Source organism: Symphalangus syndactylus, chromosome 17 (genome assembly GCF_028878055.3).
Source record: "Symphalangus syndactylus isolate Jambi chromosome 17, NHGRI_mSymSyn1-v2.1_pri, whole genome shotgun sequence".
NCBI lineage: Eukaryota > Metazoa > Chordata > Mammalia > Primates > Hylobatidae > Symphalangus > Symphalangus syndactylus.
In genome coordinates this window covers 81,060,069-81,079,180 of record NC_072439.2, presented here as the reverse complement: position 1 = coordinate 81,079,180, position 19,112 = coordinate 81,060,069, and the positions used below count along the sequence as shown (strand labels likewise).

The following is a 19,112-nucleotide window of genomic DNA, read 5'->3' as shown; positions in this document are numbered from 1 at the left end:
GTTGCACCTGCTGTAAAAAGGCTGAATAGCATCTAGAAGCCTTAAAAGGCATGGAAAAGGAAGGATTGTGTATTCAAAAAAAAAAAAAGCCTTAAATTTTATCCCTCCCATGAAAAGGAAGCATAAGCTACATGTGGCCAAATGTACTGTGTTCCCCGGGATTGTGCATTTCTAACGTGTCTAGGAGATACTGATCTGCTAGTCCTACATTTTGTCTAGCAAATTCCTAGAATGGTGTCATTTTTGTACATTTCCATTCCATCTGCGTTTCAATCAATTTTTTTAAACATCAGTTAAAGATTTTATTTGATTCATTAAAGAGGAAACTGGTGAGGCATTTCCACCAGCTCAAGGAAGAATTTTGTAAAGTAACGTTACATTTATGGATCAGAAATAACTGAAATGAATGTGCAAATGGAGGCAAAACTGGCCTCTTCCACAGTGGGGAAGAAAGTCAACAGAACCTCCACTAGGCATAATTTACATATGTACAGACTCAATCAGCTTTTAATACAGAAAGATATTTGAACCCAAAATCTTTCATTGAGGTAAAAAATACAGTAATAATTTTTAATGAAATCCTGGAAAATTCATACAAATAAAATTAAAAGCCTCCAATGGGGTATAATCCAGCAATATCCTAGGCAAATGCCTCCTGAAGAACAGCTTTTTTAAAACATCACTGTTTATCATTCAAAATTCAGACCTCTCCTATCTTTGGCTATTTTTATCTCTTCAAACTTTACTCCTAAAATTGCACTAGGAAAGCTTTCCTTATTGGAATCATAATGGGAGCAAAGCTGAAAATGTTTCTTTAGAAACATCTAAAGAAATTACTTAGACCAGATACTTATAAGTGACTATAACAAGCCTTTATCCTGTTTTACATCAGTTTTCATGGGAATAAAAAGTAAAAACAGCACATTTATTAGTGGTTCACATAGCTGCCATGATGGCAAAGTGACTGTAACTTGCATAAATAATACACTCAAGGACATTCCACACTCCTTGGTGGTTCCAGCAATGCGATTTACTAAATGAAAAAGTGACTATGCCCATGAAAGACAGCATCAAAAACTAGTTTTGAGAAAGAAGATGAAAGGCTCAATCTCTAACTCCTGGATGCCAGGAAGCAGAGTTTTTTCAGAATCAAAAACAAATTAAGAGCTCACGGCCCCACCCCTCAGGGGTCACATAAGTTGGTACTGTTGCTTGTAACTAATTCATGATTTTAGCCTTTTCTTTACCCAAAATTAAAACTAAGGACATAACACTCTTCAAAAATACACATAACCCGAGATAGATAGGTCATTACCAGAATCTCCACAGGGCTTTGCTATTTAGGTACAGTTAGTACAATTCATATTTAAAGTAATTTCATAAAAATGACAACTGTCCCAATCTTACAAGTTTCGTTTCCTCCTATCATGGTCACCAAAGCAAGCTCTACTGTTCGGATTCTTCATTGCTTGAAGGTAGAAACTGCTCAGTAAAATTCTCCAGCTCATTTTCAAGTTGAACAGCTTTATTTCTAATTAAAAAAATAAAACACCAATCTAATTACCATAAAGATCAAGGAGAAAAATGCATTCCATCCATTATTAAAAGACAAAAACTTTAATAATAAACGACGAAAAGCATAACAGACAGTGGAATCATATCTTACACGGGATATCCTAAGTTACCCAGAGGCATGACTATGCTTGCAAATTCCCTTTAAATAATGCACAAAATACAGAATGTTTCTTATGGACATACAAGGAAAGTAGCAGATGTTACAGCGGTAATGGCATACCAAAAATATTTCCTTTAAACACTAGATTCATCCTCGATGCAGCCAAATGCCCACGAGAGGAAAACTGGAACTAAAACTGATAGACAAACAGATTTGTTTCCCACTCTCACACTATGCCAGGGCACATATTCATTGAGTGGGCTCTCTCTCTCCATTATGGAGTGGGGAGGGTCTTGTTTTACTTTATTCCTGCGTGCATATGCTTCAGGTCATATAAGTGAAGCGTACATCAGCTCTGAACTCTACTGTATATATTTCTTGAGGTAGCTCTCCTGCAGCATTAGCACATTAAATTCTATCCAAATGGCTGAGCCTAATCTAGTAAAAAATGGAAATTCCAAGTATTATGGTATTTGTTTTTTTTAACTTTCTTCTATTAGAAAAATGATTAATTAGCAGAACAAAAATATTCATACTTATTCAAGCCAGTCTTGCCCAAATCAGAAAGCTACATGACTAATGCCAATAATCTATTTTATCATTTGTTTTATTATAACAAAATGAAATACTATTTAAAAACTTACCTAGGTATTCCTCTTTCAAAAGCTGAATAAATCAAAACCAGAAAACCACAAAAACTTACCTAGGTTAAGACAAAAAACCAATTTCTACTGCACAGTTTCACCAAATTTGAAAGGTATATACGGGATGAGCTGACTTAAAATAGGAGCAATCGAATACATACAATTCACATGGGTGGGTGAGGCTGGAAATATCTAAGTGATAGGCACTCATCTTTTCCAGAGATTTTGAAACTAAGGTACAATGAACACGTATGTTGGTCAGATGAAGACACTATGGATAGATAATCACTACTATGGGTGTTTTAAGTACATGCCCCAAAATCCAGGTCACAAAGACAGTCCCTCCAATTTGTAAACACTGACTACTAAGCTGTTCTTACACAGGCAATTTTGTGTAGCATGTGTCCTAGAAGTAACAGCAGGGACTAAATGAGGTTTAATGGTTCTTCCAAGACATTCTGACAAGCCAGCTAATGGGTAAACAAAAGTAAGAAAGCTGAAAGTTAAGTTCTTAAGCACTGAGTAAGAATTTCCAACTACAGACCGAATGGTGACACTTTCGGTCTTGTCCCCAAAAGCAGATTTTATTAGACCCTGAATAATATATAAGGAACATATCAAACCAGAAATCCACATTTTATCAGGAAATCTTACTTTTGTTTTATGATTTAAGTATACATAATCAATAGTCCCCCATGAAAACAGATGTTATGGGTCTTGGACATACACAACTAAAAACTCACTTTTAATTATACAACTTCTGTTCTGAAAGGGACTAATACAGCCTAACGAAGAGTAAATTTCGATCTATAAAGTTCCTTTCGATTCAGATTTCTTTTCTTGTTGCAATTAGCCTTCGGTGAAACTGCAAACCACATGGAATTAGATATGGAAGATTCTCATTTAAACCAACACAAAAAGCTATTAGGTATGAATACAAATTCATTAATAATTTTACATATTTTGTAAGGAGACCAGTACATGTTCAAATTATTGAGAAGAAAGGTTTAAATACCTCAAGAGCTTTGAATTGTTTTGTATTTTCTCCAACTGATCTATTTCTTTGAGTAATCTAGCAATTTCTTCTTCCAGTTGTTTTTGAATAATATCAACTTGTTGGCACAGGCGAGCAAAAGTGGTAGCCATTTGTCTTAAAATAAAAATTTAGAAGCAGTCATAAAGGTCTTCAAAAATGAATAAGCTTTAATTTAAAGCTCACATAAAAAGAACACAAGTTTTAAAAAACTTCTAAACTATAAGGAATCAGAACACTAAGAATGGTAAGAGGGAAGATACGGCACTAGTGGGCTGCATTTTATCCTGGCTCAAGAGACGATATTACCTCTGCTATATGGCTGTGAACATGAATAAGCTACATAAAGACAAAAGACGGGTGTGTTTCTTCAGAAGCACAATAAACCTTACTCATGCTTGGGACCCTGCGTAGAGTAAGGTATTACCAAGAACAGAAAAAGAATTCCATGCACTTTTGTGACACAGGCAAAAATACTTTAAACTGTAGCAAAATTTAACAATATTTCTAGAATCAAAGGGTTATATTTGAGGGCTAATTCATATATTAACTTTGGCAAACATTATATTTTTAAATGGGAGCATACCTCTTCCCATTCCACCAAATCCCAGTATTAGACAGATGAAGCATGTGTCATTCTTTTAATAGTTTGTTAAATATTAAATATTTACTTAGTTCATTTTAACTGAGAAATTATTTGAGGTTGCCTCCATTAACATGCAAAGTCTTCTAAGAAAGAGAATCAAGTCAAGTTTTTATTTCCCATAACCCCTAGCGTGAATTGCTGCATGGGAGGCAATTAATAAATGTTTGATAATCAATGCATGGAAAGCTACATTAACTTTGTTTTTATTTATATGAATTTCAGTTGATTCTTTGGATGTCCAAGTATCTTACTTAGATGATCCTTAAAGGATCCTTAAACTCATCCTCAATATAAATTAAATATTAGATAAAATAGAGGCTCAAAAAATTTTGTCAACGAATGAATGAATGAACAAATTCCTCAAATTTGCAGTCTCCTGGTAACCATTCTCTACAATTATTAACTGTTAGTTCAGACTCTGATTTTGTATCTGAAACAGTTTACTGTTCCTGCAATTCCTGTCTCCTGAGTCTAAACAATTTCAAATACTACTGCAAAGTTATCTGTTCTAGAGCTAAGTGTTGACATCACTCTCAAAATTCCTAATTATCCAAACCCCAATCTACACATAGACAAGGCCACATCCTGCTATGAAGTCTATACCTGAATGTATGTACACAGCTTAGATACACATATGCCACACTGAATATTTCTCTTCATGTCCTTGAATGCATTCCTTTCCCCTTACCTTCTTGTTTTTGATTTGAATTGTTGTCTCCATCTGATCTTCCGAAATGGCATGTTCTAATCTCATATGCTACACATCTCCTCTAGGAAACCTTTATTGATCTACTATCCTTCATGATTTAAGTAACTTGTACAGCCTTGCCTCATGATAATAGTTTATCTTTCTCTTATATTTATCACTCTCACTTTGTATTATAATTATGTAAATGTTAGTTTCTTCCATTAAACTGAAGTTATCTTGAACTGAAAGAATTTTAAAATTCTGCTCTCAGAGGCATCCAAATACAGAATATTGTACCCTGACTTGACTGGAGTTCTATATATTTTTACCATATGAATGAAACAAATATTTAAGTTGCATAAAAGCAGAAACCGGGTGGACTTAGGTTTATGTTATAATAAAATTCTCCTGAGATCTAAAAATAAAATAGCATTTAACTTATAAATTTGAACGGTGAGAGCAAAAATACATTACATTCACCATGAAATCAGGAGTCTACCTACCATTAAGTTCATTTGTTCAATGCTAAGAATTCATTCAGTTTTCTTAGACTGCTTGGCCAGGCTACCTCTATTCATTCAGTTTTCTTTATTAAGAAACCACAAAGATCTGGCTGGGCGCAGTGGCTCACGCCTGCAATCCCAACACTTTGGGAGGCCAAGGCAGGTGGATCACTTGAGGTCAGCAGTTCAAGATCAGCCTGGCCAACATGGTGAAACCCTGGCTCTACTAAAAAAAAAATACACGGCCGGGCGTGGTGGCTCACGCCTGTAATCCCAGCACTTTGGGAGGCCGAGGCGGGCGGATCAAGAGGTCAGGAGATCGAGACCATCCTGGCTAACATGGTGAAACCCCGTCTCTACTAAAAATACAAAAAATTAGCCGGGCGAGGTGGCAGGCGCCTGTAGTCCCAGCTACGCGGGAGGCTGAGGCAGGAGAATGGTGTGAATCCCGGGGGGCGGGGCCTGCAGTGAGCCGAGATCGCGCCACTGCACTCCAGCCTGGGTGAAAGAGCGAGACTCCGTCTCAAAAAAAAAAATACACAAAAAAATTAGCTGGGCAAGGGGCTGGGCGTGGAGGCTCATGCCTGTAATCCCAGCACTTAGGGAGGCCGAAGCGAGTGGATCATGAGGTCAGGAGATAGAGACCATCCTGGCCAACATGGTGAAAACCCCATCTCTATGAAAAATACACAAAAAAATTAGCCAGGTGTAGTGGCATGTACCTGTAGTCCCAGCTACTCGGGAGGCTGAGGCAGGAGAATTGCTTGAACCTGGGAGGCGGAGGTTCCGGTGAGCTGAGATCGTGCCACTGCACTCCAGCCTGGGTGACAGAGTGAGACTCCATCTCAAAAAAAAAAAAAAAAAAAAATTAGCTGGGTGTGGTGGCACGCGCCAGCTACTCACTTGAATGAGGGAGGTGGAGGTTGCAGTGAGCCGAGATTGTGTCATTGCACTCCAGCCTGGGTGACTGAGACTCCATCTCGGAAAAAAAAAAAAAAAAAAAGAAACCACAAATATCTTAAGGGCAATTATTTATTTTTGAGACATAGTCTATCACTCTGTCGCCCAGGCTGGAGTTCAGTGATGCGATCTGGGCTCACTACAACCTCTGCCTTCCAGGGTCAAGTGATTCTCGTGCCTCAGCCTCCCAACTAGCTGAGATTACAGGCATGTGCTACCACTCCCGGCTAATTTTTGTATTTTTAGTAGAGATGGGGTTTCACCATGTTGGCCAGGCTGTTCTCGAACTCCCGACCTCAAGTGATCCGCCTGCCTCAGCCTCCCAATGTGCTGGGATTATAGGCGTGAGCCACCTTGCCCAGCCAGGTACATAAATTTAGAATAGGTCTGCTGAAGATCTTTTGAGTTGGGCATGGCTCATGCCCATAATCCCAGCTACTCAGGAGGCTTGAGGAGGGAGGATTACTTGAGCACAGGAGGTCAAGACCAACCCGGGCAACATATTGAGACCCTGTCTCAAAAAAAAAAAAAAAAAATTAAAAAATTATCCTGGTGTGGTGGCACACACCTGTGGTCCCAGCTACTCGGGAGGCTGAGGCAGTAAGATCACTTGAGCCCAAGATTTGAGGCTGCAGTGAGCCATGATTGCACCACTGCCCTCCAGCCTGGGCGACAGAGACCCTATCTCTGAAAAAACAAACAAACAAAAAAAAACAAAAAAAAAATTAAGAACTATGTTTTTGAACCCCTCCAGAGTTCTTGAGAGTTCCTATCTACCAATTTTCTAATGTTCAACCTAATCTATCAGGAGAATGGAAAGAAGAATAGTGATTAGGAAGGAGAAAGGGCAGCAGTGAGGTTTAGTATTGTTCTATTTTTTCTCATTTATGGCCATCACGAAACATGTTCATTTTGTGATAATTCTTTGAGCAGCACACTTATTTTGTGCTTTTTCTGCATGTATGTCATATTTCAGTAGCTTTTTTTTAAAGGAAAGATGCACCTTTCAACTTACCGTTTTACTTGGTGACTGCAGTTTGCACTCGTGGAGCTAACAATCATCTTCAGTTTTTCAGTTGCATAGTTTACAAACTGCTGTTTAAAGGCTCGCTCCTTGGCACGGGTGGTCCAGCTCAGTCTTTCATAAAGATACAAAGCTCCATACATAGTTAATGAAACAGATAGGAGTTTCCAGCCTATAGTTTTCCAAATCTGTAAGATAAAGTCATAGCTTAGTCTGAGAAGGAAAAACACCACTTTGGAGAGTACATTTAAAAGCATTTTAGTTTCCTATGGATCTTTGAGTTAGATACATTTTCTAAAAATGTATATTCCTTCTCCATGAGAAAACCTGAAGTTACCAGAAATCAATCAGGCTTAAAAGGGATCAGCACACAAATAAGGGAGAGCTTTATAAGCTGCCAGATTTGATAAACTGATTCAATGTATCTCAAAAATAAAACGATGTTAAATACTGTAGGTCAGACCTTTCAAAAACCAAAACAAGTATATCTATGCTGTTAATGATAGACATTTTTTTAAGAAACAAATAAGAACTACTACTAAAAATAACATTTAATACTTAAGACAGATCCCCTTGATATTCAGAAGGCTAGATAGGGCACCTGGGGTTTTCTTATTACCCCAATATACCAATATTTCTTTGTGTGCTGTGATGTGAAAATGCTTAGGAAGTATTAAAGACCAGCTAGGTGGTGACAGTTCATTCCTAAAGATGTATGTTTTTAAAAAATTTAAGATGAAACTTGTGATATTTAATTCACTACTTTTAACCTGCAAATTTTCATACTATTTTACAGAGCCTATAAACAGAAGTAAATACTGTATACCTTTTCTTTTGTGAGCTAATAGGCAACCTTGCAAACATTTCAATTTTAATTATACTAAAAGTAATGTTTCTTACCACTCCTCCAACAATAATGATGCCCACAGAAGTTCTAGATGTAAGGGACGCCAATCCTGTTACTAATGGAATCATGAGTTCTTCCTGTGATGCATTATCTGGCGTTGCTGGAGTGGTAGGAGCAGTGGGAGTAGAAGCTAAAGATCTAGGGAGCTGCCAAAAAAAAGAAAAAGGAAAAAAAGATTACACTTAAACAACTATAAATTAAATTTATCTTTATAAAACTCTTTAAAATTACAGTAACAAATCTATGAGCAAAAAATTACCCTAAATGATGAGTACACCACAAATATATGTAGAAAATAAAAATAATTTGGAAATTCTTATCTACAATATCGACCAATGATATCATGAACAATAATAAATTTTCATAATATACAATGGGGTCTAAATGTAACAGTAGGCACTCAACTCTCAAGAGGAACAAATTGTGTTTTTAAAAAAACTAACAACAAAAGCACAATCCTTGAAACAACAACAAAAAATGATAAACTAAAAAAAAAAAGGACTTCGGCCAGGCATGGTGGCTCACGCCTGTAATCCCAGCACTTTGGGAGGCCGAGGTGGACGGATCTCAAGGTCAGGAGATTGAGACCATCCTGGCTAACATGGTGAAACCCCATCTCTACTAAAAATACAAAAAAAAAAAAAAAAATTATCCCAGCGAGGTGGCGGATGCCTGTAGTCCAAGCTACTTGGGAGTCTGAGGCAGGAGAATGGCATGAACCCGGGAGGCGGAGCTTGCAGTAAGCCGAGATTGCACCACTGCACTCCAGCCTGGGCGACAGAGCGAGACTCCATCTCAAAAAAAAAAAAAAAAAAAAAAAGAAGGACTTCAAAATAAAAACCTCTTAAACTTCAAAACACACAGCCACAGGCAAGAGAAATATATTTGGGGCTGGGTGCGGTGACTTATGCCTGTAGTCCCAGCACTCTGGGAGGCCAAGGCAGGAGGATAGCTTGAGACCAGGAGTTTGAAACCAGCCTGCCCAGCACAGTGAGACCTTGTGTCTACAAAAAATTTTTTTAAATTAGCTACGTGTGGTGGCACATGCCTGTGGTCCCAGCTCCTTGGAAGCAGAGGTGGCAGTGAACTGTGATCACGCCACCATACTCCAGCCTGGGCAGAGCAAGTCCTTGTCTCAAAAAATAAAAAAACAAATAAAAAACACGTTTGGAAATCATATATGTGAGAAAGGATTTGATCCAGAATATGCAAAGAAATTCTGCAACTCTATGGGACCCAAATAATTTAAAAATAGGTAAAAGCTTTGAATAGACATTTCACAAAAGAAGATACACAAATGGCTAGTGAGCACACAAAAAAGATTTTTAAAATCATTGGTCTTTAGGGAAATGCAAATCAAACCTACAATGAAATACTACTCTATACCCACTAGAACCTAAGTATATACTCAAGAGAAATGAAAACACATGTCCACATAAAAAACATGTGCATGAATATTTATAGCAGTATTCATAATAGCCAAAAACTACAAACTACCCTAATGTCCATCAACTAATGAATGGATAGTGTTGTATCTGTAATGGAATATTCCTCAGCCGTAATAAGAAATGAAGTACTGATACATCCTACAACACTGATACCATGATGATAAACCTTGAAAACATTATACTAAGTGAAAGAAACCAGTCACATAAGGTCACATTTTATATGATTGCATTTATAGGAAACGTCCAGAAAGGGCAAATCCATAAACAGAAGGCAGATTAGTGGTGAGGCTTGCCGGGCGCGGTGGCTCACGCTTGTAATCCCAGCACTTTGGGAGGCCGAGGCGGGCGGATCACGAGGTCAGGAGATCGAGACCACGGTGAAACCCCGTCTCTACTAAAAAAATACAAAAAATTAGCCGGGTGTGGTGGCGGGCGCCTGTAGTCCTAGCTACTTGGAGAGGCTGAGGCAGGAGAATGGCGTGAACCCAGGAGGCGGAGCTTGCAGTGAGCCGAGATTGCGCCACTGCACTCCAGCCTGGGCGACAGAGCGAGACTCCGTCTCAAAAAAAAAAAAAAAAAAAAAAGATTAGTGGTGAGGCTGGAGATGGAAGTCATAATTGACTACAAATGAGTAAGACAGCTTTGAGGTGACAAAAACCAAAACTAAATTGTGGTGATGGTTTTACAATTTCACAAATTTCCTAAAAACTTACTGAATTGATAAATTTTTTTAAGTTTTTCTTTTAAAATGCTTGTATTCTCTTTTATTTTGATGAGCAGTGGTGTGTAGTTCTCCTTGAAGAGGTCCTTTGAATCCTTTGTAAGTTGGATTCCTAGGTATTTTACTCTCTTTGAAGCAATTGTGAATGGGAGAAATGGAAGAACATTCCATGCTCATGGATAGGAAGAATCAGTATCGTGAAAATGGCCATACTGCCCAAGGTAATTTATAGATTCAATGCCATCCCCATCAAGCTACCAATGACTTTCTTCACAGAATTGGAAAAAACTACTTTAAAGTTCATATGGAACCAAAAAAGAGCCCGCATCGCCAAGTCAATCCTAAACCAAAAGAACAAAGCTGGAGGCATCACACTACCTGACTTCAAACTATACTACAAGGCTACAGTAAACAAAACAGCATGGTACTGGTACCAAAACAGAAATATAGACCAATGGAACGGAACAGAGCCCTCAGAAATAATACCACAGATCCACAACTATCTGATCTTTGACAAACTTGACAAAAATAAGAAATGGGGAAAGGATTCCCTATTTAGCAAACGGTGCTGGGAAAACTGGCTAGCCATATGTAGAAAGCTGAAACTGGATCCCTTCCTTACACCTTATACAAAAATTAATTCAAGATGGATTAAAGACTTAAATGTTAGACCTAAAACCATAAAAACCCTAGAAGAAAACCTAGGCAATACCATTCAGGACATAGGCATGGGCAAGGACTCCATGTCTAAAACACCAAAAGCAATGGCAACAAAAGCCAAAATTGATGAATGAGATCTAATTAAACTAAAGAGCTTCTGCACAGCAAAAGAAACTACCATCAGAGTGAACAGGCAACCTACACAATGGGAGAAAATTTTTGCAACCTACTCATCTGACAAAGGGCTAATATCCAGAATCTACAGACAACTCAAATTTACAAGACAAAAACAAACAACCCCATCAAAAAGTGGATGAAGGATATGAACAGAAACTTCTCAAAAGAAGACGTTTATGAAGCCAAAAGACACATGATAAAATGCTCATCATCACTGGCCATCAGAGAAATGCAAATCAAAACCACAATGAGATATCATCTCACACCAGTTAGAATGGTGATCATTAAAAAGTCAGGAAACAACAGGTGCTGGAGAGGATGTAGAGAAATAGGAACACTTTTACACTGTTGGTGGGACTGTAAACTAGTTCAACCATTGTGGAAGACAGTGTGGCAATTCCTCAGGGATCTAGAACTAGAAATACCATTTCACCCAGCCATCCCATTACTGGGTATATACCCAAAGGATTATAAATCATGCTGCTATAAAGACACATGCACACGTATGTTTATTGCAGCACTACTCATAATAGCAAAGACTTGGAACTAACCCAAATGTCCAACAATGATAGACTGGATTAAGAAAATGTGGCACATATACACCATGGAATACTATGCAGCCACAAAAAAGGATGAGTTCATGTCCTTTGTAGGGACATGGATGAAGCTGGAAACCATCATTCTCAGCAAACTATCTCAAGGACAAAAAACCAAACACTGCATGTTCTCACTCATAGGTGGGAATTGAACAATGAGAATAGGCTGGGCGCAGTGGCTCACGCCTGTAATCCCAGCACTTTGGGAGGCCGAGGCGGGTGGATCATGAGGTCAGGAGATCGAGACCACAGTGAAACCCCGTCTCTACTAAAAAAAATACAAAAAATTAGCCGGGCGCGGTGGCAGGCGCCTGTAGTCCCAGCTACTCCGGAGGCTGAGGCAGGAGAATGGCGTGAACCCGGGAGGCGGAGCTTGCAGTGAGCCGAGATCGCGCCACTGCACTCCAGCCTGGGCGACAGAGCGAGACTCCATCTCAAAAAAAAAAAAAAACAAAAAAAAAACAACAATGAGAACACCTGGACACAGGAAGGGGAACATCACACACCGGGGCCTGTTGTGGGGTGGGAGGAGCGGGGAGGGATAGCATTAGGAGATATACCTAACGTAAATGATGAGTTAACGGGTGCAGCACACTAACATGGCACATGTATACATATGTAACAAACCTGCATGTTGTGCACATGTACCCTAGAACTTAAAGTATAATAAAAAAAAATTTAAAAAAATGCTTATATTTATTCTAATTTATTTGAAATGTGAAAACCAAATCTTTTAAGAAAACAGAAATGTTTCAAAAATGAATGTAGCACCACCTGCAACAGTATTGGACGTAAGCTTTAGGATAAGCTTTCCCTTAAGCATACTACAGGTTGAGTGTCCCTTATCTAAAATGCTTGGGACCAGAAGTGTTTCAGATTTCAGATTTTTTTGGATTTTTGAATATTTCATAGATATAATGAGCTATCTTGAGGATGGGACCCAAGTCCAAACACAAAATTCCTTTATGCTTCATATACCTTATATGCATAGCCTGAAGGTAATTTTATCCAATATTTAAATAATTTTGGGCATGAAACAAAGGTTGTGTACATTGACTCATCAGAAAACACAGGTGTTGCTATGTCAGCCACCCATGTGAACACTCTTATGGTTGTTTGGCATCACCATCATTCTTGATTCAATTTATATACTACTGACAAGCAATCATTTTCTTACACTGATTCACACAAAGGAACGTAATAGTAAAAATATAAGACACACCACTAATAACAGTGAAAAATAACATATTCAAACTAAGCAGCACAGTAGCATCAACAGAACACCTGTGTCAGCTGTTAAACAGCAAGAATGGCAGGCTTTCAGTCTCTACCTACAATGCTATGTTTTGATTACAAAGTTCCTGTACACAGTACTTTGTTAGGTGAGAAGAAACATCAGAAGCAGTTGAGGGACTAAGAAGTGGGTCCTCTCGGCATAATAAGACATTCTGCTGAATGGCCTTTTAAAATGTTTCCTGCAGTACCACCTACTTGCCTCTTTAACAATAGTTTTTGTTGAAGTCTCTCCTTGATTTTATAAACTTATTTCTTGTTCTGTTATGAATATATGCTGCTCTAGTGCTTCAATAAGCCCATCACCATGCTGCCTATAGGCAGTTGTTCTGCGAGGTCAATGAAATCATCTTCATTATCACCATTATCATAATCACCTTGATTTAGAAGCATTTTAGCTATTTTGCCATCAGTTAATGAATGAACAACTGAAGCCTCATTATCAATGTTAAACACTTCTTTGATATATCCTTCTTCCAGCTTATGGATGGACTCTGAAGCTATTATTTTTTGCATAAGGAGCTCACTTGACATACTTCAAAGTCACCAATTTGCTCCTCATCATCAATAAATGTAGTGACAGGCAGAGGCTGCAGGCATATACAACTGAGTCACTGTCTTCCAAGTGCTGGCATATATGGCATCCTTCATCCTAAACTCCTTGTGCTGGCAACAGCATATATGGCATCTTTCATTCAAAACTCCTTCTGAAAACCTTCCACACCCAGGCCTCAGTTCACTGCTGCTAGCATGCTGCCCAAAAAAGGTTTTTGTATTTACTCCTCATTGATCTTAGAATACCCTGGTCAGAAGGGTCAGAAGATTGAAATAATGAAACATTATTTTTTATGAGAATTTCAGCTAGATGATGAGCAGCATAGTTGTCAAGGAATAACAAAATCTTGCAGTCATCATCCGGCCTAGGTTCCCTGCAAGTGCACACAAGCTGCTGGTATAAAATGTTTGTGAAACCAATCAGAAAAGATGTCCCTAGGGATCCATGCCTTTTTGTTAGTACAATAATGGACTAGTAAAAAAATTCATTCCTTGAAAACAGTGAGGACACAAGCTTTTGCCTATCACAGCAAGTTCACATTTATGCCTGCTGCATTAGCACATCCCAGCATAGTTATTCTGTTCTTTACATCCCTAATTGTTGTAGGGGCTGTCCCCTCAGCTGTTGTCAGTGTCTTTCTGGGTCAATAATGGCAAAACAGTGATGTTTCATCAGCATTATAGACTTGTTCTGGAGTCAGATTTTCATCAGAGACAATCGTGGCAAATTCATCAATGAATTTCTCTGCTGTTTTGTGATCAAGATGCTTTAACACCACAAACCTTTAGAAAAGTTAATGCTATCTTACCTTAAATTTCTCTAACCAGCCTATTGAATACTCACAGTTCCCTTCGATTTTCAGTTCATTTTAATAGATGTTTATTTCATGATCAGCATGTCCTTAAGTGGCACGTGTTCACTGCAATGCTGATGGATCCACTCTTTCAATACATGATCAAGATCTTCATTTTTAACTTTCTGTAGTGTTTTTGTTTTTTTATTAACTTCTGTCATCATTTTTAGCATGGAACTTCAACAGTTTAGTCCTAAAGAACAACTTTAAGAAAGTTGTTCTTTCTTTTAGGTCATATATGATGTTCATTCCAACATCATTCTTCTGTAAGAAGTTTCTCACTTACATTATTGTCCAGTTTTTTCAACAGCTTAAATTTATGTGCTATAAATAAAAATGAATGCCTCTTCTTTTTCTTATAAATGTCACCCACAAGGGTATCTGTAGGCCTTTTAAACATTTTAAACAGGCTGGGTGCTGTGGCTCACACCTGTAATCCCAACACTTTGGGAGGCTGAGGCAGGTGGATCACTTGAGGTTAGGAGTTCGAGACCAGTCTGGCCAACGTGGTGAAACTCCATCTCTACTAAAAATACAAAAATTAGCCGGGTGTGGTGGTGGGTGCCTGTAATCCCAGCTGCTTCAGAGGCTGAGGCAGGAGAATCGCATGAACCCAGGAGGTGGAGATTGCAGTGAGCCAAGATTGCGCCACTGCAATCCAGCCTGAGCCACAGAGCAAGTCTCTGTCTCAAATGCACCCCTACTCAAAAAAAAAAAAAAAATTTTTTTTTAAACAGTATCTTTACACCAGAGAAAAGAGAGTAAGTAAAGAAGCCCATACTGGGTAATGCACAGAAGTCTTGGCCCCTTGTGGGGCATCATGGGGAACCTGCTGTTGGTACATTGGGCCTGCACATGTGCCATTTCAGTACCCTTCATAGGCGTGCTTGTGTGGGGGAATTTGGGCATATGTGGAAAAGATATATTGCAGCTAGAGGAGGCTGAGTCTTTTTTCCCTTGAGGACACTGAATAAACTGTGTGTTGTGTGCCTGCGTTTTTACTGTGACCTCATTGAGGTCTTGTGTGAAATTTTCCACCTGTGGTGTCACCGTACTCAAAAGTTTTTGATTTTGGACCTTTAAGGATTTTCAGATTGGGGATGCTCAAACTAAATATCTACCTCAGAAATGGCTCTAAGAGACAGATACTAGCTTTTAAATGTGCAGATTTTGTAAAGCTAGTTTTATTATAGAAAATCCACATAAACAAAATAATAAAGGAGAGTCTTAATTGGTAGATTCAAAGATACATACCTGAAAGATAGGCTCTGATAATCCTAGGAGCACCCTTTGAGCATTTCTAGGGCCCAAAAATCGATGTACAAGGGAAGACCAGCCCAGGGAAAAACGAAATGCAATATCCTCTTGAAAATCTGAACATAACTTGTGGTAATTTAGATTATAACTGAGATCAAATTTCCTGCAAGGGATCAGTGTATGTAGTTTATCATGTATACCAGCTGGAAGTAATGGCTTCACATTTTCTAGAAAGAACAAAATTACAACACTTATTTTAAGAAAGAATGGTAAATGTTTTACCTTCAATGGAATGCCTAAAGGAAAATAAGCTCTTTACCAGAGTCATGAATGAAAAAACAAACCAGACATGACCTTGTAGACATAAATATTACCAATAATTTCTTGCTGGGTCTGAAGCACTAAGGCGTTTACTTCATTGGTGCATCGATGAGCCAAATTTCTTCCCATACCATCCTCTATGTGCTTATTTAATTCCTGTTAACAATGGTAAATATCCATATTATTTTTTCTCCAGAAAGTCTGTAGTTTTTATAAAGACATAAAAAATTCAGTAAATGCCAAAATGGTCTTTTTGACTTTTTTTTTTTTTTTTTTGGGACGGGGTCTTGCTTTGTTGCCTAGGCTGGAGTGCTTTGATCTTGACTCACCGTAGCCTTGACCTCCTAGGCTCAAGTGATCCTCCTGCCTCAGACTCCCGAGTAACTGGGACTATAGGAGCGTGTCACCACGGTTGGGTATTTTTTATTTTTTTTTTGAGACAGAGTTTTGCTCTTGTTGCCCACGCTGGAGTGCAGTGGTGTGATCTTGGCTCACTGCAACTTCTGCCTTCCAGTTTCAAACGATTCTCCCGCCTCAGCTTCCCGAGTAGCTGGCATTACAGGCGCCTGCCACTGGTTAATTTTTTTTTTGTATTTTTAGTAGACAGGGTTTCACCATGTTGGTCAGGCTGGTCTAGAACTCCTAACCTCGTGATCCGTCTGCCTCAGCCTCCCAAAGTGCTGGGATTACAGGTGGGAGCCACCACAACCAGCCTAACTGTTTTTTGTAAATTAGAGTTCTCACTATGTTGCCCAGGCTGGTCTCGAACTCCGGGGCCCAAGTGATCCTCCCACCTCAGCCTCCCAAAGTGTTGAGATTACAGGCATGAGCCACTGTGCCTCGTCCTAAAATGATCTTTATCTCATTCTAAGTATAAATTTTCTATTTACTTTTTATACAAGACAGTTTACATTTATTACAAGAGGGCACAAGAGATCTAACAGTTTCATTTTGTACTGATATACTGAAATGCCAAACCATGAAATAAATGAGGGTATAGAATAATAAGAAACTGTCTCTGAATAATTTTATCTATACTTTAACTTACACTTTTATATATTTTTAATACATCTGGATTAGGATGAAACTCTGAACAAAATTCATCAACCAAAACAGACAGTCGACAAATTTCATCTGTCACTGCACATGCAACCTGAAAATATGAAAATTTTGGAGTTAAAATAATTAAACAAGATTATCAATTACTCAAAAAAATTAAATTGAAAAATCTTAAAACATTCTTTTAAAGTAACAGGAATGACATTTTTAGTATTATCAAAAATAATTTCCATCCATGTTATTTTAATCATGAAGCTACTGTTACCCACTTTGTTTGCCACCTCCTCGGTAACCTCCTTGATTTTTTTCTTAACATCCAGTGTTAAAAGGTTCATCTGGTTTCGAATAAAGTCCAGTCTATCAATTTGGTCTTCCCTCTCTTCCACTGAATAATGCCTATTTCAGTATAAAGAGTAATCAACGTTCAGGGTAGTCTGAAGTCCTAAAGCATTTCAGCAAGGGACTCATTCATGTATTGAACCATCTATTAGTATGACTCAAGGAAAAAAAAAACTTGTAACATCTGAAAGGATTCAAGTAATATTTCACTTATAAAGTATTGTATATAGATGATTTGATAGAAACCACATTTCTCTGCCCATGTGGCACCTGAATCCCAGAAAGGATGAATAAGAATTCTAAGTCTTCAAACACTTCATAGATATGAACAGGCAAAACAGAATGCAATACTGACTTTAGTTAATAAGCAGGGGTCAGCATATAGCACCTTACAAGCCAAATCTAGCCAGCTGCCAGCTTTTGTTAAAGTTTTCTTGAAACACAGCCACACCTATTCATTTACCTATTATCTATCTACGGGTGCTTTTGTTCTAAAACTGTAGAAATGAGTAGCTCCAAGAGACTTTATGGCCCATAAAGCCTAGAATATTTACTATCTGGATCTTTTGTTAAAAAAGTTTGTTCACCTCTGGCTGATATAGGAAACTAAAGACCTGAGATCCATTTAAGAAGATCTTTTACTTAAGAAGTTCCCAGGGCATTATGATTATACAATCCTCAAATCACATCTTTGTGCTATACTTTGTTCAACATCCTATGTCTTTAAAAATTATCACTGTTTTATCCAGATAAAAACAGTAATTCTAATGAGGAAATTTTTTAACATTGAAAATAGTACCCTGTTTATTTTTTTTAATGTTAGAGTCAAACCATTGCACATTACTGTGTAAAACTACACAAAGATGGTAACTTGCTGCTAAAGCCCTTTTTACTTTTGAATCTTTGTATTTTTTTCACCTTTGTAATTTTAAATTTTAAAATTTTAAAAAAATTACTGTTTTTATCTGGATTTATCACATTGATTTAAAAATTAAATCAATCTTATAGACCAAAATTTAGGTACTACATCAAAGCAACTGAGCTAGAAGGAACTGCTATAGCAGCACAGTCTCATTAAACAGAGGCGACACGGAGGCTGTACACAGGGGCTGAGTTCAAACTCAGGGTTCTGATCCTTGCGTTTTATACGCTGGCAGTTCTCTGCATTTGAACTTCATTCATTCCTAAGAAAGTACCACTATAAAGCAACAGACAGGGACATGAAGGGGTCTTTGTTCCCTGCAAGAGCAAATACATTTAAAATTCCAATGTTATGTCATCTTGGACTTAAGCTTTGATGCGTTTATGTTTCCTTCAACTGGCTTAAGTCCACTGCAGGTCCTATCGAGGCTTAACATCATTACTTTTGTCACATCTAATAACATCCCGATCTGTGTTTCAAGCATACCAAGTTTGTGAGAATTATACTTTCTATCGATAATGCTGGTATTTTCATGTATTCATTGCCACCTTTACAAGGTAACAAATAGTATAAAATAATACCGTACAGTATAACATAAAGGGTACTGCTTACCAAATCAACTTTCTGGTTGGCAGGTAGCATCACCTTGTTTGTTCATCAGGCGATAAACAAACACAACTAGTATAAAATAGTGATTTCAAAATACCGATGTACGACTATAGTAAAAAATGGATCGTGGATTGAATGCAAAAAGAGGATCACCTGTTTTGGACTTCTTCATAAAAATCTGCTTGAAGAAATGGTTCTTCCACTGCTTCAAAGATATTTTA

At 38.0% G+C, this 19,112-nt stretch overlaps 1 protein-coding gene across 9 annotated transcripts in view; it reads right to left on the bottom strand.

The window, feature by feature from the left end:
• Nucleotides 1-277: 277 nt before the first annotated feature.
• MFN1 (mitofusin 1) overlaps nucleotides 278-19,112 on the bottom strand; it is a 47,149-nt gene continuing 28,314 nt past the window's right edge. For 4 of the 9 annotated variants that reach the window (XM_063621768.1, XM_063621770.1, XM_063621769.1 and 1 more), the window contains exons 11-18: nucleotides 17,291-17,417; nucleotides 17,011-17,115; nucleotides 16,016-16,118; nucleotides 15,639-15,868; nucleotides 8,074-8,226; nucleotides 7,165-7,361; nucleotides 3,335-3,469; nucleotides 278-1,531 (exon numbers count right to left, since the gene is read on the bottom strand). In XM_063621768.1, the coding sequence (XP_063477838.1) occupies nucleotides 1,447-1,531; nucleotides 3,335-3,469; nucleotides 7,165-7,361; nucleotides 8,074-8,226; nucleotides 15,639-15,868; nucleotides 16,016-16,118; nucleotides 17,011-17,115; nucleotides 17,291-17,417 (1,135 nt within the window). In that variant the 3' untranslated portion in view covers nucleotides 278-1,446. Of the gene's footprint in view, nucleotides 1,532-3,334; nucleotides 3,470-5,911; nucleotides 6,034-7,164; nucleotides 7,362-8,073; nucleotides 8,227-15,638; nucleotides 15,869-16,015; nucleotides 16,119-17,010; nucleotides 17,116-17,290; nucleotides 17,418-19,112 lie in introns of all 9 variants that reach the window. The other 5 variants (XM_063621773.1, XM_063621774.1, XM_063621775.1 and 2 more) reach the window with 2 other exon arrangements.